A 26,142-nucleotide genomic window follows, 5' to 3' on the forward strand; every position below is an offset into this window, starting at 1 on the left:
AAAGTTGCATGTATTCCTATTGTGCATTTATCAGATGCATTCTGTCTGAAATCATGTATCTATGCAAGGTTATAAAATGCTTCCCATGCTATATTTAGAGGTTGTGCGTTCAGTCAAACTCGGTGGTATTTTGGTGCAGATTCATCTTTTACTTGTTTGAAGCTAGCCAGATTAGGCAAATAACAACATGACATGCTCGAAAAAACAAAACTACAGTGAAATAAACCAGATTAAATATGGGTTCGTTTGCAATTGGTAAAGATGGTTTGTTTGTCGACTATGTTCTCTACAGTTCAAAAGTTTAGTAAAAAAAAAAAAAAAAAAATTATTCAACAAGGACACATTAAATTGATCCAAAGTGGCAGTAAAAATATTTAAAATGTTACAAAAACATTTGTTATTTTGAACTTTCTATTCATCAAAGAATCCTGGAAATATAATGTATCCCAGTTTCCACGAAAATATAAAGCAGCACAACTGTTTTCAACACTGATAATAATGATAAGAAATCAGCATATTAGAATGATTTCTGAGGATCATGTGACACTGGAGTAATTATGCTGAAAATTCAGCTTTGCATCACATGAATAAATTACATTTTTAAATATATTACAATATAAACAAATATTTGAATACTGTATTTTACTGTACTTTTACTTTCGATCACATACATTTTGAGGTGAGCATAAATCTTACAAAATCATACCGACCTCAAACATTTGAAGGATTGTGTATTGTGTGTGTTGAATTAGAGAGCATTAAAACCACTGGAACTTAATTTTGTATGATTTGTATTTCATCTTCTCAGATGATGATTTAATAGTATTGTATACTAAACTGTGCAAGGACAGAACATGATACAATATATAAAAAGACCTAGAATTAATTCATACTAGTCCTCAAACACATGAAAACACAAAGTTTTGAAATGACACTAATTATGATTAAATAAAGAAGTAGTTTTAAGGAATATGAGCCTTAAAATAGCAAATTTAATGGCAATCTTCCCAGTCCAACTTGCCTCAAAAGCACAGCGTCTCAGATGTCAATCTAAGGGCCACTCAGTATGTCATAAGGCACCGCCAAGCCAATGTTATAGCTGTAGCCCGAGGACTCGATGTAGTTGGACCTACAGATGGGCAGAACGTGGTCCTGTGTAGATGAGTCCATTGAGAAGTCGTAGTGACAGATCAGCCCTCTGTATCTAAAGAAATAAAAAAAATAGTGCAAAATAAAAAGATGGAAAAACAATAGCAAAGATAACACAACATATTGTGATATCTGTGTTTACCTGCGGTGAGCGGTGAGGTCATCGTCTGTGATACAAGCCCCGCGAGGGCTCTTCTCATCGGGGATGTTGGCTGTCACCAGAGTGCTGCTGTTGAACCGTATGTGGCGAACCGGGTGCCTGTGTACAGACAGAACGATTATGTGGCCGCAATGCAGTTCTGCTTTTGAAAACAATGATGATCTTAACCATGTAAAGCCTGACATAAAAAAATAATAGTCAGAAAAATCTTTGGTCACACTTTAGTTTAGGGTCCAATTCTCATCATTAACTATTAACTACGACTTTTGCCTCAATAAATTAATTACCGGTACTGCTTATTAATTGCTAGTAAGGCAGTTGTTAAGTTTAGGTATTATAGGATTAAGGGATGTAGAATATGATCATGCAAAATAAGGCATTAATATGTACTTTCTAAGTATTAATAAACAGCCAATATTCTAGAAATATGCATGCTAATAAGCAACTAGTTAATAGTGAGAATTGGAAAAACCTAAACTAAAGTGGGTAACACTTTATTTACAGTGTCCTTGTTACATGTTACATGTACTTACCGTAGTAACAACAGTAAATGCATAATAATTACATGCAATTAACCCTCAACCAAAACCTAACCCTATAGTAAGTACATGTAGTTAATTATAATTACTCAGTACTTAAATATATAAATGCACTGTAACAATGACACCTTAAAATAAAGTGTAACCCTAAAGTGTTACAATTTTTTTTTTTTATCGAACAGTTTATTTAAAAATAAGTTTGTATATGTATCATATTTGATACATCAGGATATTATGGCACATATAGTATGATATAGGAGAAAATGGAGCTCATACTTAATGAGGAAATATTGCCGATATCTTTGTGGCCAAAATGTTCAATGAAATTCTCATAGTTTGTAATGTAAAGCAATGAGTTATTTATACCAGTGCAGCATAATGTCTACTTAAATAAAATGCATATAATATGTGGAAATATATAAATATGTGGAAAAAAACCAAGCAGATTTTAGGGATAGAGATCGGTACTCCAACACATATTAAGATTTGGAACAATCCGTCTGTTAAAATTCAAGGTACCGGTACTAAATTAATGTGGAAAACTTGGATGAATGGAGGTATTGAAACATTATCAGTTATTATTAGTTCACGTAATATATCCTCATTGGATACACTGAAAGATACATTTAATAGATTAATGCAGGCTAGGACAGATATAAAGGATTTCAATGCCAAAACAAAATGGAACGAGTGCTTAAATCTAACATATAAAGTCACAACCAACAAAAATCTTAGATTGATTCAATATAAATTAATGACTAGAATTTATTATAGTAGGGACAAAATTCATAAGTTTGATGCATCTAAACAAGAGAAAACTCTGTCAGTGAACAAAAAAAAACAAAAACAGTTTCATTCTGTGTGGAAACCAATATTTGACACTAATATGGCAATATATGAATTATTTTTATTTTTATTTTTTCTCAACAGTTCACTTAAGGAGCACCAGCAGTGTAATTTGTGTGTGTGTGTGTGTGTGTGTGTGTGTGTGTGTGTGTGTGTGTGTGTGTGTGTGTGTGTGTGTGTGTGTGTGTGTGTGTGTGTGTGTGTGTGTGTGTGTGTGTGTGTGTGTGTGTGTGTGTGAATGAGATATCATCATATCATTATTACTATTGTTAGTGTGACTTGTCCTGTGTGTTGTAACTTGTCCGGAATGTGTTTAAATAGTTTGTCTTGTTTGCCTTGTCTACTGTCCTTTGTTTTGTGTATAAAAAGAGGAGAGGGGGAGGAAAGGAATGAGGAAAGGAAAGGAAAAAGAAAAGGAAGGAGAGAGGAGGGGAAGAGAAGGGAAGGGAAAAGAGTGCTGTATGTATAAAATGAAGGGGAGTATGTATTGTGTTATATATATATATATATATATTTTTTTTTTTTTTAATTGCACAGAGGATATTGTTTAGTACTGGTTAATACTTGGATGGAAAACCGGGTTGACCAGCTTTTGTGTTGCCCTGCCTCTTTTTTTTCTTTGTATTATCTGTAAAGATTTCACAGCAAAAAGACACGAGAACCACGACCTGATGGACTTTTCTTCATAATAATACTAAAAGTACAAGCTAAAAATCAATCAGATGACCGATTTTTCTGCAAAGTTTTTATCATGTTGATAATTTATTTTGCGTATCTGTATGGAAAATCAGGCTTTATTGGATTAAATAATTATTATCCTTAATTATTTAAGGTTATTTAAACTCTGCATTTGGCAGAGGCTTTTATCTGAAGCGTTCAAACATTCTCACCTGTTGTGCATTTCCCAGAGTTTGGCTCCTATCCTCATCTCCCACACACTGACCAATCCCTCGCCGCCTCCGCTCACAACCTTCCAATCATCTGCCTGGACGGTGGTCACGCCCATGTGATGGGCATACAAAGAGACGACAGACGAGCCAGTACGCAAGTCAAACACTCTCACTCTGGAAAAGAGAAACAACTGGATGTCATTACAGCGTCAAATACATTACACTTAAAGTGGAAATGAAGCAGTCAGTCGAGTTTATATTATTTAGTAAACTGATTTCCACTTTAATAAGTGAGAGTAGTCCATGCACAGACCGTTTGATAGGGATGCATGATAAATCGAAAAAAATTAAAACCAAAATTGCGATAGGGTTCTGTACGATTATAAAAAAGTGCAAAGGATGAGATTTTAATGCGCCAATACATCTGATGTATTACATGGCTCTCTGAAATACTTGATTCTGATCAGTTATTCCCTGAGAGTGGCCGTCATCAATGGCAACGCTGACCGCTCATCCTGGTATTTGATGGCGGCGTTTCTTTCATGTCTCTCGTATCACACCGATTAAATGTAATATTTGTATATGTATCAGAAACACAACAACTATTTGGGATTATTATTTTTTTGTTTCACTTTATTTGATGGTCCCTTTTACACATTCTGTTGACTATAAGTAATGTTGCACCTACATGTCTACTAACTTTCATTAGAGTTTTAGTAGAGTATAAGTAGACTGGTAGGGTTAGAATAAGTTGACATGTATTTGCAAAGTTACTTAGTAGAGTGTCTGTTGGAGGACCATCACAATAAAAAGCTAACAGATATTAAGCAGACAGTCTACTAATACTCTAATGAGAGTTAGTTGACATGTAGTTGCAAAGTTATTTAAAGTCAACAGAATGTTCAGAAGGGACCATCAAAATAAAGAGTTACCTTTTTTTTAATTAGAAAAATGTAATTTACTTTTTTTTTTTTGGTCGGTCTGATGCATACTGCACACAAAGGGCCGGTTCACACACTGATCGCATTTTTGCTGTTAAAACATGAGACGCAGGTCAGTGGAACAAGTGGCCAGGCCTGGATTTATGTTTCTGTTTTATTATGTGTGGCGGCAGTCGTCCGTGAGGGGCTGCCGTATTTATTTTATTAAAAGTTGTTGAATGTTCGCCGGTTCCCGCCTCCTTCTTCCCACAACCTCTTACTATGTTACAATCATAGTTATACAAAATAAAGGCTAGATGTCTTACGGCGGAGTCTCTAACGTCATCACCGGCGGCCATCTTGTCACAAGCTAGCTTTCTGGCGGGCTCTGTGGTATTTGATGTATGGTGAGTGATCTGCCCGAACACAAATACTCTTATCTCGCTGAAATCTTGACGGATTTACAAATGGTTTCGTTTCTTACAAACGTTATTACCATGGCTATAATTCTGGATGCTTGAACATGTTGAAAATGCAGCTTTTCTTTTCGAAAAACGACTTAATCGTGCAGCATAGTTGTGTATCACGGCTACTTGCGCAAGTTATCAAGGCTGAGAACACAATCGAGCTGTTCAATTATATAGGTTTTAGACACTAATATCGATTTTATGAATGAACTAATCTTTTGTCTAAATTACAATCTTTGTGGTTGTAGTTATTAGCTGGCTAATAATGGTCTAAAGTACTCATTTTTCATTCTATATTGATCTGCTTTTGCACACAGCATCACAAGACCTGGTGCTAGGGCTCAGTTGTGTTTCTAAAGTCATACCAAGTGACCTAAAGGGCTGAAATGTGGTCAGTTCAGAGATGCTTGTTGTCCGGCAAAAAGAAATAACAATAGTCTATAAAAGTGTGTGTATATATATATATATATATATTATGTTGCCTTTCTGTACACTGAGTTTTACTAGCCTATATATTGATTTAACATAAATACCTTGTGCGTGTGTATATTAATTGCACCTATCTGTTCTGTTAAATTTTCATATGGAAGTCCATGGTTATAATTATTCATAAGTATGCAGTGTCATAACTACATGTCTGACGTTTAGAACAAACCAAACTGTTTGAAAATCGGTAGAAAGTTGAGCAAGTTGTGATTATTTACAAAGTACATGCACCATTAAAACACAATGTTACGAGTGAGCAAGCTGACTGTGACAAGATGGCCGCCGGGTGCGGACGTCGACCTCCATTGGCCAGCAGCGCGGACGAGACATCTAGCCTTTATTATGTATATCTATGGTTCCAATAATTTACTTACCTTAAAGTTGTTCCAAACTTGTATGAATTTATTTCTTCTGTTGAACACAAAAAGAAGATGTCTTTGGTTAATGTCAGTAACCAAACAGTTGATGGGACCCTTTTTTCCCTCCATACTATGAAAGTCAACGGGGCCCATTAACTGCTGTTTGGTTACTGACATCCTTCAAAATATCTTCCTTTGTGTTCAGCAGAAGAAAGAAATTCATACAGGTTTGGAACAACTTGAGGGCGAGTAAATAATGACAAAATTTAAATTTTGGGGCGAACTACCCCCTTTAAGCTTGATTGGCTGTTACATGCTGTGCAATTATTTTAATGATTTTTTCTCCACATTGTACAATTATTGTAATATTTATATACCGGTACTAATATATTAACTATTGTAATAACCTATTTTAGAAAAAACCCATCCCTACACTGAAAAGAAAATGAACTATGGTAAGCATTATGTGTCCCACAGTCTCAAAATGGTCGGATCTTGGCCAGAATAAACTGCAAAGTGGACCATACTTTAGTCAAAGACTAATGTGTTTGAGAAATTGCAATATGACAGCTCTCTCCCTCTAACAGAGCACCACTGTGATATGACATTAGTAGCTGGTATAAAGAAATTACTTTTACAGGCCCAAAGGAGCTCAATTCCATCTGTCCTCTTTAATGGTACCGAAGGCAGCCAAAGAATGACTCCATGCTGGTGCTTTCCAAAAGATAATCGACAAAATTAAATTTTGCCTGAACCAAAAAAAAAAAAAAAAACTTGGAGGACAAAAGATATTAGTCACAATGAATCGTTAATGCATAGCCAAGCAGAATTTAATGCTGTGAGTAATTATGTGGATGTCCCTATCTACTGTCCTGTTTTAATTTCATCCAAGCATTTATTGGTGTATGAGGCTGTAATATATTTACTGGCAGGTTGCTGTGGCCATAAATCTAAAGCTAAAACAAGATCTAGTTTCGCTGAGCTGTCAGCAAACAGGCTTCGTTCAATTAATCAAGAATATTATTCTCAGGCACTTCCAATGCCACCAACCGTGAGCAAAAAAGACAACAGGACACACACAGCCATGATAAGCATATGTACACACATAACACACAAGGGCTGCCTCATCATCATCACCATCATTAACTGAACCACATTTATAAGCAGTGAAACAAAATCGCAAGTGTTTAGCTTCAACATAACAATAGAATCCAAAAAATTATTACTTTTTTTTTTCTTAACACTTTCTTTAAACCTTCAAATTACACCTTCAAATAACAAACAGGCATTTTCATGGTTAAAAACAAACTCAGTAAATCCAAGTAGAATGTATTGAAAGAGAAAAAATATATGTACAAAATAAATAAAAGAGAGAGAAAGGGTCACTGATAAAAGATTTAGCCAATGAAACTTTTGGATCTTTGATTCAAGTTATAGAGCTCAACAGCTTGTTTCTGACTTCTCATAATTGCATGATATAAAGTAGCTATTGTGAGTTATAAAGTCAGAATTGTGTGATATAAAGGCGCAGTTGTGTGTTATAGTTAGAATTGCAAGATATAAACTCGCTTATATCTAACAATTCTGAGAAAAAAAATAAAAAGAAACAATTATCTTTTAAATTGTTTTATTCCGTGATGAAAACAAGCTTCCCTACATTCCAGAGGGGAAGTACATTTTCAGATTTTGATTATAAATACTTTTTTTTTTTTGTGGAATAACTTTTTTTTTGTGGATTAATTGTTTACCATAAGACTAGTAATGTTCGCTAACAAAATAAAAAGGGTCTATTTTGATTTCATACCAACTTTAAACCTTTAATAAACCTTTAAAGACAGACCTACTGTGAGTTCCAGGGTTGTTGATTGATGGGTTATGCTTTTGGTGTAACACTTTACAATAAGATCTTATTTGTCAACATTATAGTTAATGTATTAACTTGCATAAACTAACAATGGGCAATACATTTGTTTTCATGTTAGTTCACAGTGCATTAACTAATGTTAACAAATACAACATTTGACATACAACATGTACAACAAAAACAACATTTGATTTTAATGTAATGTAAAATTAACATGAACTAAGATTAATAAATGTAGAAGTATTTTTAATTCTTATTTCATGTTAACTAAAGTAAACTAATGAAACCGTATTGTAAAGTGAGACCACTTTTGTTGATGCCATCCAACTTAACAACTTTAAATTAATAGTTTAATATTTCAACACTGTGATAGTGTCATCCGCAATGCTTCATGGGATTGTAATTCTTTACCTCCTTATAGCCATTAAGTACACAGTCTTGCATTTTTGTCCGATTTTCAAATACTTTTTTGGTTCAGACAAAAGTTTGTAATGTTGTGATTCACTTTGTAGCTGGTTAGGTTGGTTCATGGCTTATAATGATTTAACTAAAAACTTTTAATAAATCCCTATGGGTAAAATGAATGGGGAAAAATAGATCTGGAACCAATGCAACTGAAAAAGTGTATTTTTGAAGCCCAAAGTGGGCGAAGCCGGCCGTCACCATCTTGGCAGTGCGTCACTCCCAGATAACAGAAAATGGGCAAAGAGTCGGGATTCGCTGAGGTGACGTGACGGCTAACAGACAGCAGACAAACTGCGGCAATCCACCTGTCACTCAAATGGCCCCGCCCTTAATTGTGCAGAACTTTAAGGCTTAATATAATTTAAACGGATGAGTTATAAAAAATATAAAAAACTCACAGTTGTCATAAAGTGCAAAATTAGCTATATAGACAAAGAAGACCACTTTTTGTACCAGGCTGTAAACATCTTTTGTAAACATTTCTGCTGTAAACTTGGGCAAATTAACATGGGGGGTTTATGGGATTGACTCTTTTTGAGACTGTCTCTAGCGGCCAGTTGATGAATTGCTGTTTAAGTCACTTCCGTGTTGGATTCAAGGGAGAGACCGGAAGGTTGCCGCTTTGGTTGACACTAATGTACTATATAAATTAGCATGTGAATTTTTTCATTGTTTCTGTTTCTAAAAAAAAGCAACACATCAACCTGTTCGCAATTTCAATGTGTGGAGCTGAACATACCAATCACTTATGGCTCCTATCCGTGTACACTTCCTGTTCAGATGTTTGTCTAGGCAGATCCAATCAGGCACAACAACACAAACAGAGATCCCTCTCTCTCCCCAGCACTGAGGCTGAACAAATTGGAAAGCAGAACTGATGCATTAGGTCCTGGCCTTTGGCCACGCTAATAAAGGGCAGGACCCGAGCCCTCATTTCCTCTGAGCTGTTTGGTGTTTTGCCCGCAGATGAATCAGATGGGGTCAAATCATTACAGCCAAAATGACACTCCAAGGAGTGTTTCGCTTCGTTCATTCATCAAAGACGAACAAAAGGTGAGAGCTTTTGCTTTGTCGGAACCGTGGAAAGACAGACAGAGAAAGACACAAAAAAGGGACGTTTTAAAAGACACCGCAGCTGGCCAGAGAGACATCATGTCCTCCCTCTTGGCACTCTATATAGTGTCTGAGCGAAGATGCAGTTGGAATTTATTTACAAAGACCTGCCAAGCATCTCCACCTGCCAAAGTAGCGCTCCCGCTGTCACAAGTGTCAATGAAATGGCTCTTTATTCGGCAAAGACTAATTGAGACACAAGCATCAGATGTGGACCGCGCTCGTGGTTCTGTATTGAGTCCGCTGGCCAGATGTACCGCATCTCTCCTCGTCTCCAACATCTCTTTGTCCACTAAATCAATAGCCCTCGGTGATGCACCGCTGACAATAACACCATCCTTTCAAACCGAGAGCTTTCATTATTCCCATTCCCACTTCTATAAGTGCCTGAGCTTTTCAGATGCTTTTCCGTAAAATGATTTTCAAGGTAAGCCAAAAATAGTTGAGAGCAAGACAGAGTGCTTGTCGTGCTTTGAAAGGACCACAGCTGTGGGGGGAAAAAGTTTTTCCTCTTTGGAAATAATTAGGAGTGTTTTATTCTAAGTGCTTTAATCTTGTATATATAATGCAAATCTATTAAACTATGTATGTGGCCAGTAGACAATGAACCATCACATTTATATATAAAAAAAAACATTTGTTCCCAGAGCGGTGGCCTAGTGGTTAGTGCACGTTTTCCAGATACATTGAGCTGTGGTGCACATGTGGGAGGTTCGAAGTCAGATTGTGTCCTGATTTCTTTTGCCCCCTTATCACATCATTTCTTTTATACTCTCTAGTCTAGATGAATCTAAATTTGACTTTTAAAGATTTTAAAGCCTTGCAAAGTTGGAATTTCCAATTAACTTCTTGGAAAAGTGAATTGAATGTGAATAAATTGCTATAGAATGTCAAAATTGCATGCATGCAAACATGGCAGCGCCCAGGTAGATTCATTTTTAGCAAAAATTTCTTAAGTGGCAATAAAAATTCAGCATATTCCTATTACCGTATTTTCCGGACTATAAGTCGCACTTTTTTTCATAGTTTTGCTGGTCCTGCGACTTATAGTCCGGAAAATACGGTAATACAATTTTAAATTATATTTTTTGGGGGTGAAAAGTTATTGATTTAAAAAAAAAAATCAACAAAAGTTGACCACAAAGAGGATATTTTGAAGAAAGTTGGTAACCAGAAAGTTGACGGAACTTCCATAGTATTTTTTTTTTCCTACAATGGAAGTCAATGGCTACCGTCAAATGTTTGATTAGCAACATTCTTCAAAATATCTTATTTTGTGTTCAACAGAAGAAACTCAAGTTTGGAACAACTTGAAAGTGAGTCAATTATGTCAAAATTAAAATTTTTGGATGAACTATCCCTTTAAAGGGGTACCATAATGCCCTTTTCACAAGATGTAAAATAAGTCTTTGATGTCCCCAGAGTATGTATGTGAAGTTTTAGCTCAAAATACCCCACAGATATTTTTATATAGCATGTTAAAGTTGTCACTTTTTAAAGGTGAGCAAAAACGCACAGTTTTTGTGTCTGTCCCTTTAAATGCAAATGAGCTGCTGCCCCCAGCACAGAGGGCGGAGCTTCAACAACTTTTACCTTACACAGACACACACTAAAAATGACAATGTTTATGTTCAAAACGGAGTCAGACAATAATGTATAGCCTCAAGAAGTGACAACATGTAGAAGCAACAGGACGTTTCTGAATGGTTAGTTGATGAATTTATGTAGTTTATGTGTAGTATCTTCTAGTCATTGATTAGCATATTCTGTCATGATAATCTAAAAATCGTGTTCCCGGGGGCGGGGTTTATGTAAATTTTAGGTGACATCACTAACCCTGGGAGGAATGTTGTGCAGTCTCTACCAGCCATTTGTTGTAGTCCTTAAAAAACAATTTCTTTAAAAGCAAATATCTCCCTTTGCTTTGAACTTCGAGCGTTGTAACAGACAGTATGTATGCTCAAACAGCAACATTACACACTAACTAAAGTTAGAAAAGTGAAATCATAATCAACCACCCCTTTAATGGTCATAAAAAAATAGGCATCATTGTAATCATGCAAAACATGCTCTTAAAAGTTAGAGTGAGATTCACCTACAGAGGGATGAGAGTTGGGGAATGAGATGAACATGCATCAAACCTGTCTCACATGAACCAAATGCTCAATGTCTCAACAGGCTTCATTATATACAGCCATTCAAAATGTTCCCCCTAACCCTAAACAAATACAACTAGTTGCATTAGAAAAATACAACACAACCCCCCCAAAAAAACTGAATTCACACCAGCCGCAGGTGTAAATGAGAAATGCTACCATTCGATCGGAACTCATCAAACTCTCAGTGTTTAAGAAACTCAAGCCACAGGAGGCTTTAATTTGCCAGACAGAAGACAGAAACGCATGTGTGTGTGAATGTAACAGTGATAGATGAGGTACACATGTTTGCGAGTGTGTCGTACCGCCTGTCTTTGTTCCCACACACCAGCAGGTGAGGAGGGCTGTCTCTCAGGTTGACGCAGGTGAAGTCTCCCGCCGAGTTCCCCACGGTCAGCTCACACTGGCTGGTCTCCAGGCTGTACACCTGAATCTGAGGAGAGAGGACGATTGCTCCTGGTGAGATGGAAGATAGATTGTAAAACTGGCAGGATCGTGCAGTAACACCTGCTAAGGTTCAAATGTCAGGCCCACAGCTTGCATCCACAGATGCCAGATAACACATTTCTGAAGTCTTGCATGCCTTCTGAACTTCTAACACACTTTTAACTTCAGGTACACAATCAGTATAAACCAACAGAGCCAACCTGTTTAACTGGCATTTTAGCTTTTTTAAAGATTCTCACTTATGGAGATGCTTTTATCTAAAGAGAATTGATGTTCCACTGAATTGAACAGTGCACTACCGATCAAAATGTTGGTAATAAAGCAATTTTTTAATAAGAAAATAATACATTTATTTAACAAATGAAATAAATGCTGCTCATTTTAACTTTCTACACTTTAAAAAAATAATGAAAAAAATCAAATATATCAGTTTCAATAATAATATTAAGTAGCTGTTTTAATAATAAATGTTTCCTGAGCAGCAAATCATCATATTAGAATGATTTCTGAAGGATCATGTGACAATGAAGACTGGAGTAATGATGCTGAAAATTCAGCTTTGATCACAAGAATAAATTACATTAAAAATATATATTCAAATAGAAAATAGATTTTTGTTTTTGAACAAATAAATGCAGTCTTAGTGAGCATATATTTAGTTCAAAAGCATTAAAAAGTCTTACCAACCCCAAACTTTTGAGCTCTAGTGTACTTCTACTTTAGCCAAATGTGTCATTTAAAGTGAGTCATTTACTTTTTGCCATGACCAAAAAAGAAAAATCATTATGCAATTGAAAGTGAATGTATTTGGTTTACATTTAATTTTGCCTTGAAAATGCACAAATACATTTTTATAGATATTCATGAGCTAAGCGTTTGTCATTTTGTGACGTTATAATAAGCTGTCTTTAAACATGCAATGTGAACAACCACGTTTATGGGTGCATAAATAGAAATACGATATAAACATTAAAAGCAAAGTGTAAATAGGGTAGTGCAAATGCAATCAGGTATCAATATGCAATTCTCACAATAGTGCACTGATACTTTTGAGCATACTTTCATTTATGTGTGCATTTCCTACAGTTCAATTCATTAGGAAGCCGTTCTTTTATACTTCAAACTCTGACACTCACTTCTTGTGAAGACCACAGAGAAACAAAAAAGTGTTCAATGATCGATTATGAACCATTGTGCCGTGAGTCTCCTGCAGGTGCTTTAAAACATCAGAAGCTTTGGACTAATCCGCTCGCATTAAACTGTCTCTGAGGTAATTCGATCCTAAAAAAGAGACTGGTTAACTGATTGCATCAGCTGCCATTTAAACAGTGAGCAAAGGACAGACAACGACACGGGCCAAATTGGACGCAAACTTTGAGGCAACAGATAGAGATGTTAAACAAAAGAGGGAGAAGAGAGAAGAACTGCATGATGTCAGATTTGAGCTCATGCCAGCTGTTTAGTGCCTTCAGTTTGGGCCAGACACACTTAATTGCGAGCCACCGCGCTCCCAGCCAAAATCCTTGAGAGGACCCAAAAATTACAGCCAATGGGAGTTTGTCATCAAGACACGAGTAAAGCTTCCAATGTGTAAAGCTACAATATGTAAAGACTTGAGGAGGAAAGCTGATTAGAATGAATCCGCGATGAGTGCATATGTCACAGGCGGGAAGACAGACTACTGGGATTATGTTGGGGATTTATTCATCATTACAGGATTCAGGAGGTTATGGAGACGTTCACACAAGTAAACAATGATTTAGCTGCTCGTTGGGGTTGAGTACGTTTCACAAATAGCATTTTCATATTCACATCACTTTACATGCATCAAAATGTAATTTTCCCATGTGAAAATACAGATGCTGAAAATTGTGCTTTGCCACTACAGTAATACATTTGTAAATATATTAAAAGACAAAATTATTATTTTAAATTGTAATAATATTTCACAATATTTCTGTTTTGCTGTATTATTGATCAAATAAATAAATCCTTGGTGAGCAGAAGATACTTCTATCTAAAACAATACAAATCTTACAGACGTATAAAATATTATGTATTAAAGTAAAGAATCAATTTGGTTTAAAAAATTTCTATAACAGAATATGTTTTAGTATTGTCACTGTTGAAGCTTTGGTCACACTTTAGATTAGGGTCCAATTCTCACTATTAACTAACTAACTTTTTAATTAACTACAACTTTTGCCTCAACAAACTCATAATTACTGCTTATTAATCGTTAGTAAGGTAGTTGTTAAGTTTAGGTATTATAGGATTAAAGGGATAGTTCACCCAAAAATGAAAATTAGCCCATGATTTACTCACCCTCAAGTCATCCCAGGTGTTTATGATATTCTTCTTTCATACGAATACATTCGGAGTTATATTAAAAAATGTCCTGGCTCTTCCAAGCTTTATAATGGCAGTGATCAGCTGTTTATTTTTTGAAGTCCATAAAAGTGCATCCATTCATGATAAAAGTGCTCGACACGGCTCTGGGGGGTTAAGAAACAAAATCCATATTTAAAACTTTAAAGACTAAAATAACTAGCTTCCGGCAGACATCCTACGCTACGCAAGTCGACTTACGCCAAAAGAGTAACACTTGCCGATGTATGATGGAGGATGTAGGAGTAGAGTAAGCTTTGGTTCAAACAAACAGGGCTGGGCAACAAACTCCAGCTCCTCCGACATTTCTCTTTAAAAATTGTCGTTTTAGACTTCTAATTTGTGACTGGTGTTTTGTATTGCTCTATCCTCTGCGCTTCCACGTTCCTCATTACGTTGTGCGTCAAGTTCAAGTGTTACTCTTTCGCTGTAAATTGATGCATATGGCCGTATGCCGGAAGCTAGTTATTTTAGTCGATAAAGTTTTAAATATGGATATTTTTCTTACACGAACACATCGCTTCACTTAAACCCCCCGGAGCCATGTGGAGCACATTTATGGATAGATTCACTTTTATGGACTTCAAAACAGAAACGGGCATTCACTGCCATTATAAAGCTTGGAAGAGCCAGGACATTTTTTAATATAACTCCGATTGTCTTCGCCTGAAAGAAGAATGTTATATACTGTACACCGGGCTTGAGGGTGAGTAAATCATGGGCTAATTTTCATTTTGGGGTGAACTATCCCTTTAAGGGATGTAGAATATGGTCATGCAGAATAAGGCACTGATGTGCTTTATAAATACTAATAAACAGCCAATAATATGCATGATAATAAGCAACAAGTTAATAGTGAAAATTGGACCCTTAACTAAATTGTTACCGAAGTTTCTTTTTGAATATAAAAAAATAAGCTCAATCTAATGACATGTTATGATAGCAAATATTATTATAGCAAAATTGATATTGTTATATCCACTGAAAATTTCACTTTCTTGTCTTTTTGTGATCAATAACTTAGCAGTTGGTAATTGTGTGTTTATCTATTTAAAATAATAATAATAATTATATATATATATATAAAAGAGTAAATATATAAAAGAGTAAATAATAAAATGAAAAATAATTTTAAAATGCTTCAAGCATGTAAATAAACAATTATTTTCCTTACTTTTTTTTTAACAGTATGTTTAAATAAAAGTCAAAATCTAAAATGAAGCCTTGGTACCTACAATGAAGCAAATAATAGCACTTTGTTTACTGGATGAAAGAGATATACAAACAAATAAAAATAATTAAAATCAAATTCAAATTGATTGGTTATTATAATCCTTCTGAAAGTTTGGTAGTAATAAGAAATTGTTCTAGGTAGCAAATAAAACTGTTAAATACAGCTTTAAAAAATCATCAAATCATTTAAATTTGTAATGTGTCCCTTGATATTTGTTATAATTATAAATTTTTCTAGCTCTTTTATCTTCCAGAAATTCGATCGGAGTGGAGATGTTAATCAGATTCATACTGATCTCACGAGACACTGCATGTCTCTGATTTTCAGCACCTGGAGGTGCAACAGTGTGCCACATTTTCACCAGCCTATCTGGCTGTTAAACATGAAAGTGGCGCCTCAGGGTTTGCCAGCATGATCTGCATGTGTGTGAGTGTGTGTGTGTGTGTGTGTCTGGGTCAGTGCTTCAAACACACACATATACCACAGATGCCCAGAGCTTCCAGTCTTCCAGCTTAAAAACAACGATGCTGACAACAGAAAGCTAAAATAACACACTTGACTAGCGCACACACTAAATATAGCAGCTAGAGAAAAACAAACCAATACAGATTGAAAAGTGTCTACTCTAGACATCTCGGTAAAAACGGCTGAGATCCCAATCATTACATGTAATCATAGACGTGCAGTGGTAATAATAGTAATTCAAAAGTCCAAATAGTGCTCAAGTTCAGTCAAATAAACACCAAAACATGATGTATGACTCACTCTGTTACTCCATTTGCCTTTGTTTTTGACAAGTTTTAATGAGGCATATGTCTTCTCATTTAATAACACACAAACACCTTGGATTCACCAGCGTCAGTTCTGGCACGTCTGACTTCCCTCTCGCAGTTTGAAAATCCTGTCAACATGCAACACGGCTGACAGACATGACATTACACACGGATGCGAAAGGTGCTAATCATGAATAGAATGGAAACTTGTAGAGTATTCAAAGAAGAGTGACACAACATGAAACAAATGAGTATGAGTATGAGCTAAATGTGCTGCAAAAATAGTGCCAGATTAAGTCCTGAGATTCTAGATAGTCTAAAGGAAGATCTGTCAAAATAAGGGGAGGGAAACATTTCCACATCTTAGTAGAGTGATGGAAAATGTCTGTGGAAAACAACACATTAGCCTTGTTGTTAGACAAGTGGTTTGAGAACATATATTCCTTAACATACACAAAAATGCACAAAGACTGCATTTATTTGATCAGAAATACAGTAAAATACAGTAATATTGTAAAATATTATTACAATTTAAAATAACTGTTTTCTATTTGAAAATCATTTACAATGTAATTTATTCCTGATGGCAAAGCTGATTTTCAGCATTATTACTCATAACTTTTTCCTATATTCTTATAACAAATTTTATTTACGTTTATACATCACAATCAAGCATTGCACTGCCTGTGCACTGTGCGTATAAGTATGCAACAAATAAAGACTTTGGTGGAAATGTTCCACATTTCTTTAACTCATCTAAATATTTAATATTTTTTTAATATAAGTTTATAATAAGTTATACAAGATTCAACTAATTTAAGTCAGTTTAACGTAATTTAAGTTGAAATTACTTAAACATCCAATTGATTATACTAGCTTTTTTTTTTTTTTTTACAGTGCACACTTCTTTGTTAGGGGATGCAAAAATGAGTACAAGATGTGCAACAAGAAATATTCTTGTAACACCTTCCATTAAAGAGTGAAACAAGACAGTCCACTAGAGGCTGACTTTGACAAACTGTCCTGTCGTTCAAACTCTCGGCTCACTCTAAATAGCCGCCCCGGTGCCCGTTTGGTTAATGAGAGTGTTTAAATGGGGGTGATGTCAGTGGAGAAAGAGAGCCAAAGCATTGTGTGATACAACAGGACACCATCTGCATCCATCTATCAAGCACTCATCTGATTCCTGTCAACATGTACGCCTCTCGCTTCACTGAAAAACTATCAGTTTCCCCTGAGAAAACCCATCCCTCCCCCTCGAGCACTGATCTCCCCCCTAGACATGAATGCTGTCTATTTAAACGGTTGCATAAATACGCTGGGGACTTGCAGGGAGGGCTATTGTGATTTGGAGAGGTTTATTTTAAGGTCTATTTTCACATGATGTTTGGGCTTTTAATCAGGAGAGTACGAGTACAAGACTGCACGGGCTCAAACTCAAAGCTCTGGAGAAATTTTGCACCAGGGTTATTACTATCGTTAACTGAAACAATAAAAACTGTGTTCATTACTGTAAATAAAACATTAACTGAAATAAAATAAACTGTATAAAGATAGGCTTATGTCTAGACATTTATCTGTATAACTATTCTAGCTAGTTGCCAAGCCAACATTTCTCATTTTTGTTTAGTTAAAAAAATGAAATAAACAAACTAAAACTTAATACAAATTATATAATTTTTTTTTAAACAAAACCAAAACACAACTAAATTATTAAAACGAACTTATATTCAAATTAAAAGAGAAAATATAAAATTATTAAAGGTGCACTGTGTAGTTTTTTTGATCAAAATTAACAAAATTCAATATTCGAAAGTCAATACACCATCAATCCTTCTTACAAAACGTGTTTTTGTCTCACCCTGATTCACTATGGTAACGGTAAGCCTATTATAAGTGTTTATATTTTGGATGAACGGAATGCTATTCACGCGAAATTGGGTACTTGCGTCACTCGTCCATGTGCATCTCGTCATATATCCGTAATAGAGAAAAGTTGCTCCGGCTACTTTGACGCATGTTGGGTGGCAGAGGTTAGTTGTCACAACGAGAGAGAAAGGTTGACATGAAGCGCTAAATCTCCAACCTCTGAGGATGCAGAGGATCTAACGCCGAACAGAGGTGCTTCTGCTAGCACAAAAAAAAACCCATCAACATTGGCTTGGCTTTTCAGAGATGGCGAGAATTGAGGAATTTTAAATGTAAAAGTGTCCCAGAGATTACTTTTTATTACTCAATATATTACTTTAACATCCATAGAACCTTTCAATTCCACAAAAGGTTCTTTAGATTTTTTTAAATAATAGTTCTTTAAAGGTTCTTTGGGGAACAAAAATGGGTCTTCTATGGCATCACTGTGAAAATCCCCTTTTGGAACCTTTATTTATAAGAGTATTAGTGATACTAAAATAACACTTGCCACAGTTAGAAACAAACTAGGGACTCTTGTCTTGGGAGAAGCATTGGGACCCAATTTTGTGTTAATTAAAGTAACTGGTCTATTCCTAAGATAATAACATGAGCACAGAGCAACTTTTTATTCATCGTGACATTGGGAATACGGTCACAATGCACTTCACTAGTGGGCTCAAATTATGTAAACAACAGGGATCGGCCACATGAGATCACCAGACCGCACTTGTTGACATCATGTGGTGGTGTGACTTAGTGGTCAAAGCAGGTAAGCCAAAAAAAAACTGTAGGTTCAAACCTCTTGAGGGATGATTCATAGAATATCACCACTGTCCCCTTGAGCAACGCTCTAAACCTCAGGTTACTCCCCATTGATCTCAAAAATGTATTTTATATAAAACTAACAACAAAGAAAATAATCAAATTAAATTTTGTTTTAGTAAGAAATTACTCTGGGAAGAGACTCGAAATCTCGAAAACCGAATGTCTCCTCTGATGCATAAATTAACCAATCAGAATGGATATGCAAATAAAAGGCAGCTTAAAATGGGAAATGGAGAAATAAATTAAATTTGTCTCCATATGTAAAAATAGCCAATCATTTATCAGAAGTGGCCTCTCAAACCTGTATGGCACAGCTAGATTTGCCCCATTAGTTTCCTACATTGACAATAAGATATTCAACGGAAAAAAAATGTATGGTGGGACTTGATTTAATTTTTTATAAATTGATTTGATTATGAAAAGTGGCATTGCATAACAGAATGGTATTGCAAAATAAGAGTGCTCGGTGAGGTCAGGCAACAAAAGAAGGTCGTTTTGGCGGAGCCGATAGCCTCGTGGGCAGTGCTCTGACATATAGCGCGATTACGCATCAGCGACACAAGTTTGAGTCCCGATCCCATCCCCCTCTCTATCTCCAACTTTGCCTTCTGTCAACTCTATACTATCGTATTACAATAAAGGCAAAAACAATGTGTTAAGGCAAATGAATGTGTTAAACAAGATAAATGGCGTATGCTTAATTTAATGATAAGTGTGCGATTAATCGCGATTAATCACACAACAAAAGTGATTATTCAGAGAAATTCGGAAATGTATCGATTGACAACACTAATATATACCGGTATATATAAATTTACACTCTACTATAAAGGTTGGGGTCAAAAAGATTTTATTACGTTTGCGAAAGACGTTTCGGTAACAGTTTACAAAAAGGTTTCATGTATTAACTAACATGAACTAAACGGAGCAAAACATCTGTTACTTTATTCATTAATCTTTGTTAACATAAGTTAAATAAAAATACAGTTGTTCATTGTTTGTTCATGTTACTTCACAGGGCATTAACTAATGTTAACAAATACAACTTGTGATTTTAATGTATTAGTAACAAAGGTTCAATTAAAGATTAAATTAAAGCTGCAGTCCATAACTGTTTTGGGTTAATAATTATCCTAAATAAAAATTAACAAGTACATAACGAGCCAGTGTTCAAAACTATCTGCTTGCCTTAGCTCGATTCAAAACGGTACGCTTGTAATAATGTTTTTAATTCCAGTGGTACTGGTGGATTTCCATGGGAAATTCGAGCATGTCTTTGCGTCATTACGTCACATCTGTACACATAGGTAAGGCAAGTTTATTTATATAGCACATTTCATACACAATGGTAATTCAAAGTGCTTTACATAGAAGAAATTAAAATAATCAAAAGAAATAAGAATAATTAAAACAGTTTAGAATAAAAAATAAAATAAAATACAGTACAAACAGTCGGACGAACAGTGGCACAGTGCTCATTCAGTAAATGCATGACTAAAAAGATGTGTTTTGAGTCTGGATTTGAATGTGACTACTGTAGGAGCACATCTGATCTCTTCTGGAAGCTGGTTCCAGCTCCGGCTGGCATAGTAGCTAAAAGCGGACTCACCATGCTTAGAGTGAACCCTTGGTTTTTCTAGCCGATGTGATCATAATGATGTGAGTGATCTGTTGGGTTTATATTCAGTGAGCATATCTGCAATGTATTACATAAAGAAGGTGTCCCGGCAAGTAGGCTATGAGTGTGAGGATGTTGGAGGTGGAGATTTATAGCCTTTTCTCACAGCACTTGATATAATTAAATGTATCAATTTGATGGCGGATCCAGAAAGGTTCAAACGACAATCACCAGTGACAACTGGAGATTCACCCGTTGTAAAATGCAAAAGACTTCGGAGTGGCTACAGAAAAAAAGAGACTGCAACCATGCGAAAACAAGAATGAATATCGGAAGTTAAATTATTAAATGTAGTCAAGCAATGCTGATGTTGTTAACAAAAGTATAATTTGCACGGTTTGACGTGATATGATAAGCAATCGTTAGATTTAATCAGCAAGATTTACTGCAATGCTTTTTACTGCCACAAAAGTGGATGTTCCTTGTTCATATGACATTTTCCGGTGAAAATTATTATGTTGATCATACATATGGCATATCATACATGATGGCAACAAAGAGGAAAAGCTGCGGACTGCAGCTTGAAATTAAACATTAAATTCAATTAACCGAAGAATAAATGCTGTAGAAGTGTAGTTCATTATTAGTTAACATTAATTAATGTAGCAAATGTTAACTAATGAAACCTTATTGAAAAGTGTTACCGAAGCTTCTTATGCTCACTATAGCTGTATTTATTTGAACAAAAATAGGCAAAAAAGTAATATTGTGAAATTGTGAACATTTAAAATTTTACAATGTAATTTATTCCTGTGATGTAAAGTTGTATTTTCCGAATCATTACTCCAGTCTTCAGTGTCACATGATCCTTCAGAAATCATTCTAATGTGCTGATTTACTGCTCATTTCTAAGAAACATCTCTTATAATTATCAATGTTGATAATATTTTTGTGGAGACAATGACACATTTTTTTTCAGGATTCTGGACACAGATACCTTGTTGCCTCCGTCATTCATGCCCCATCCGCAGCTCTTGATCCCCAGGACGGCTCTGCAGGATGACACGTCCACACAGGTCACTGGATGGTCGTACACAAAGTGAAGAACTCTTGGCTCCTGTTCTTCCTTATATCTGGAATCCAGCAGGTAAACGCTCTCACCTGCCCATGCTGTGACCAAAGGGAAGTCCCGCCTCCCTGGCACCACCAATACCCCATCTACCTGAAAAACACAGTTTCTCTGATGAATACATGACTGGTTAGTGCTTATGCACTATTCTGTGTGAGTTGTGGATGCATCAAACAACTTAATTCTATGATATGCCTTGCTGGTGCAAAAATCACCCACATGCATGACTCATTTTGTCAACTGTTACTATGGTTGGCATCTGCTCTGCATGTCTCAGATTAGACTTACAGGCTTTGGTAACTGAACGAGACATCGTGATTTCCAGTAGCCCTTCTCATCTGGTGCGTCCACCCGCACTTCTGGTCCTGATGCAGAGGCCAAAGCCGGACTGTCAGGACTTAGATCCAGCGCATGAACCCTGCGGAGGTGCTGGTACCGGTGAATGGGCTCAAGACAGGTTTCAGTGCTCCACACATCTACACACCCTAAACATACACAACAAAATGTATTATCAGAATTACAATTTCAGTTCAAAGTCTAGTTAAAGTTAGTTCATGCATTAACCATTATTAACTAACAATACATTTGTTGCAGTATTAATCTTTATTAACATAAAATAAACTCAGACTAGTGAAAAGAAAACGTCCAAAATACACTTTTAAGTGTTTATTTATTGCACTTTATCTACCGGTATGTGTGTCTGTAGATTTCACAGAAATTTTCCACTTCAACAGTACTTACATACACCAAATCTATATTCCTATATTCCTATTCACATTCTAAAGGTTTTTACAGAAGGGTCTGCTTCGCCTAGTTGTATACAACATTTTCTTCCTAAAAACTAATGATTTATGGAGTCGTCACATTATTTAAATAGTGCTTTATACCGTACAGATTGTCTCAAACAAGCTTTACAGTGATAAACAGGAAAATAATAATTTAATGATGCAAACAGAATTTAATTCGGCTGTAAAGCAGCTCTAAAAATTTACGAAATGAGTTGAATTAGTGGAGTGATAATCAATCAATAGAGCAATAAAATGGAGATATCCACAATCCCCTCTGTATAAATCTAATATGTCAACAACAACAAAATGAAACAAGAATTAGAATCTGTTCAACGTGTTCAAAATTCTATTTTGGAATTAAATGTATACAAATTAGTGCATATTTAATTACATCATGTCGAATTAGCATATACAATTACAAACAACATTTTAGAACAGAAAAAACTTTAGCAATACTTAACGTAATCAGGGGGAAATGGGGAAGTATGGTGATATATATTTTATATTTATATTACATTTGTTACATTATTCACTTGGTGTGTCTTAAAAATACTAACATTAACTAAGATTAATAAATGAAAACTAAGAAAAAATTAACTATTATAAGAAAATTTCCTTAAAAAAAAAAAAAAAATTTGATTACACATCTTACTATTTGTTGTTACCATTAGTAAACTACATTAGTTAGCAAGAACTAGCAATGAAAAAATATTTTTCTTAGTTAATTAGTTAATAGTTAATTTTTTCTTAGTTTTCATTTATTAATCTTAGTTAATGTTATTGTTATCCTTTCAGCAAAAAGAAGGTGGAGAAAAAAAAAAAGTTAAAAATCTCTTACCATTCTCATAAGCAGCTGTGGCTACAGTCTTATTGACACGTACGTGACTAACGTAAGGGGCAGGGGTTTCATCTCTGATTGAATGTGTGGGGTGCAGGTATGATTTGTCCCAGTGAAGCGTGTCCCACAGACGGACATCACCAGAGGTGTAACTGTATAGAACAGATGCACACAATGATTATACGATCAGTAGTGTTGGGATAATTGAAAACATACAGCTTATTAATTATATGCGCCTTAGTAATACACACCCAGCGATAACAAGACCAGCACAGGAACTGACATCACACAACACTTTTCCTAACTCGTACTGCAGGTGACGAATGGATCCAACACGATTCTGTTCATTTAAAAAGTGTCAAAAAATATTATTAAGACAAATTAAATTACTTATGATTTACTCATATTATATATATATAATTTAATTAAAGTTATAGATTCAATGAACATAAAAATAAATATTAGTCTGATATAAATGTGATATAAATGTTCTTGTTTAAGAATAAAATGTATTCTGGGACCGTAATGGCATGGTGCTGACCTTCCAGTTTGACTTCACCCCGTTCTCTGTGTTGCGGCAGTCTCTGAGCGTGCTCTTCCAGCAGGGGGAGTCAGAGATACTTGCCCCATCGAGAAAACCTTCCTCCAGACACAATCTATGCCACAGGACCTCATCCTCAGCCAGCACCTTCCAGGATTTACTCACCTGAAACAAAAGCAAAGAAGAGAATATTAACCACTTTACTTCTATAAAAATAAATGTCACAAGACATCCATGAAGTATTTGGATGGCAATTACAGCAAATGTGTTGCTTTGTGCCAGTGAGAAACCAAATATTCTCAATATAATATAATTTTCCAGTACTTTCCAAACGTGATTACGTAAGGTGTGAAGTGAAGTCGTGTACATGCAAGGCGAGCATGCGTGGTTAAAAAGTATATACGTTTTGTTTGTTTTTACAAAATGACAGAGTGTTTCGCTAGATAAGACCCTTATTCGCTAGATAAGACCCGTATTCCCTTATTAAAGTGTAGTCTTTTGAAGCTGCATTGAAACTGCAATTTGGACCTTCAACCTGTTGGTTCCCGTTGAAGTCCACTATGGAGAAAAATCCTGGAATGTTTCCTCAAAAACCTTAATTCCTTTTCGACTGAAGAAAGAAAGACGTGAACCATCTTGGATGACATGGGGGGGGTGAGTAAATTATCAGGAACTTTTGATTCTGAAGTGAACTAATCCTTTAAAGGGATAGTTCACCCAAAAATGAAAATGGTAACCAGACAGTTCACGGCACCCACATCCTGCACTTCCATAGTATTTATTTCCTACTATGGAAGTCAACTGTCTGGTTACCAACATACTTTAAAATATCTTCTTTTGTGTTCAGCAGAAGAAAGAAATTCTCACAGGTCTTACAACCTGAGGGTGACCTATATTTGGGTGAACTCTCCCTCTAAGGAAGTGTCCCTGCTATTCCTTCCTATGTCAGTGGAAATCATGTAGAATAGAATCAAATAGAATAGACATTTATGCACTCATTAATATTTACCTGAGCACATCGTCCAAGATCCGTTCTGCCCAGGAAGTGGAAAATCTTTAGCGCCAGCTCATAGGGCAACTCCACGTCAAAGAATGGGATGTCATTCAGTTCATTCTAAAGTAAACACATAATATCCGGGTTTATTATTAAGACAAGCAAAGTTAATGTAATGAACAGCTACATAACAGGAGCGTTACCAGGTCCTGAAGGAACTGCTCAAGCAGTTTCTGGCGCTTGTTTTCTTTTTTGGGGGGCGCGCGTGTGTTGAGCGCGTCGCTGCCGGGAGCGCGTTTCCTGCGCGTTCTCTCTTGCTCTATTCTGTCCAGCAGTGGACTACTTCTCCCGTCTAACAAACCCTCGGCGATCGACACATACTCCGGCTGCTCTTTCGATGTGGGCTGAGTTTGCTGGGACGCATTGCTCTGCTTCTCCCAAAAGCTAGTGCTTTGGTGAACAGATGAACTGTCTTTACTGAAATCCCCAAAATATCCCTCTTTGTCTGTGTTTTTCTCTAACTCCTGCTTCCAGTGCTCTCGAAAGGCCAAAAGCTCGTCTTCTTCCATCCCCATTTAATTAAGTTTTTTCATTCATATTTATAAATGTCATTCACACTAGTATTGTGGAATAACGTTACCGCTGTTGCCATCAAAACAAACAGTGATCCGACCGCGAAATGGCCTCGGCTGGAACATCATGTTCACGTAAAGTGTTCCGCATGGCGCATATTCCTAACCCAACCAAAAGAACAATTATTTACAACACAAGACAATGACTGTGTCTCACAGACTAATAAGATGTCTACATAGACAATATGTTGAGCATCATCCGCGGATCTGCAAAAAATGCTAGCCTATGATGAATAAAACTTCACATGTGACAAACATTTATAAAAGGTATAGAAATGTTTGTATATGTTGTAGACAAACATATGTATATGTTTGTCTGATGCCCAAACATATTACATCACTGATCACTGTGGTCTGAGACAAAAGCTTCAAAACGGAAACAATAAAGGCATCAGATTCTGTCGGATGTGTGTTTATCACTCAATATGGGTCAGCACCATCCGATAGGCTATACAAAAATGTGTAATTTATAACTATTGACAAATCATATCATGTATAGGCCTATATTGCCATTTACACATTTTAGTAAAACTATTAACTAATATAATTCATGTCAATGAAAGAATAAATTAGGGCTACATGTTACTAGATCCTTATATTGAATGCATTG

General features: G+C 35.8%; 1 protein-coding gene across 3 annotated transcripts; it reads right to left on the reverse strand.

Moving 5' to 3' along the window:
- Positions 1-320: 320 nt before the first annotated feature.
- fbxw8 (F-box and WD repeat domain containing 8) lies at positions 321-25,669 on the reverse strand. 3 transcript variants are annotated; one of them, XM_079608637.1, is made up of 12 exons: positions 25,104-25,635; positions 24,916-25,020; positions 23,907-24,071; positions 23,617-23,705; positions 23,366-23,517; positions 22,028-22,224; positions 21,772-21,832; positions 21,608-21,690; positions 11,720-11,847; positions 3,585-3,758; positions 1,292-1,408; positions 321-1,204 (listed from the first exon to the last, which is right to left on the reverse strand). In XM_079608637.1, exons 1-12 carry the CDS (start codon positions 25,473-25,475, stop codon positions 1,051-1,053), a joined length of 1,797 nt encoding a protein of 598 aa, XP_079464763.1. In that variant the 5' UTR covers positions 25,476-25,635; the 3' UTR covers positions 321-1,050. The 3 variants fall into 3 exon arrangements, with proteins under 3 accessions (XP_079464763.1, XP_079464762.1, XP_079464761.1); XM_079608636.1 differs by having other exon boundaries at positions 21,608-21,832; positions 25,104-25,669; XM_079608635.1 differs by having other exon boundaries at positions 21,608-21,828; positions 22,024-22,224.
- Positions 25,670-26,142: the final 473 nt, after the last annotated feature.

The sequence above is a fragment of the Phoxinus phoxinus genome (assembly GCF_949152265.1).
Source record: "Phoxinus phoxinus genome assembly, chromosome: 3".
In the NCBI taxonomy this organism is placed as follows: domain Eukaryota; kingdom Metazoa; phylum Chordata; class Actinopteri; order Cypriniformes; family Leuciscidae; genus Phoxinus; species Phoxinus phoxinus.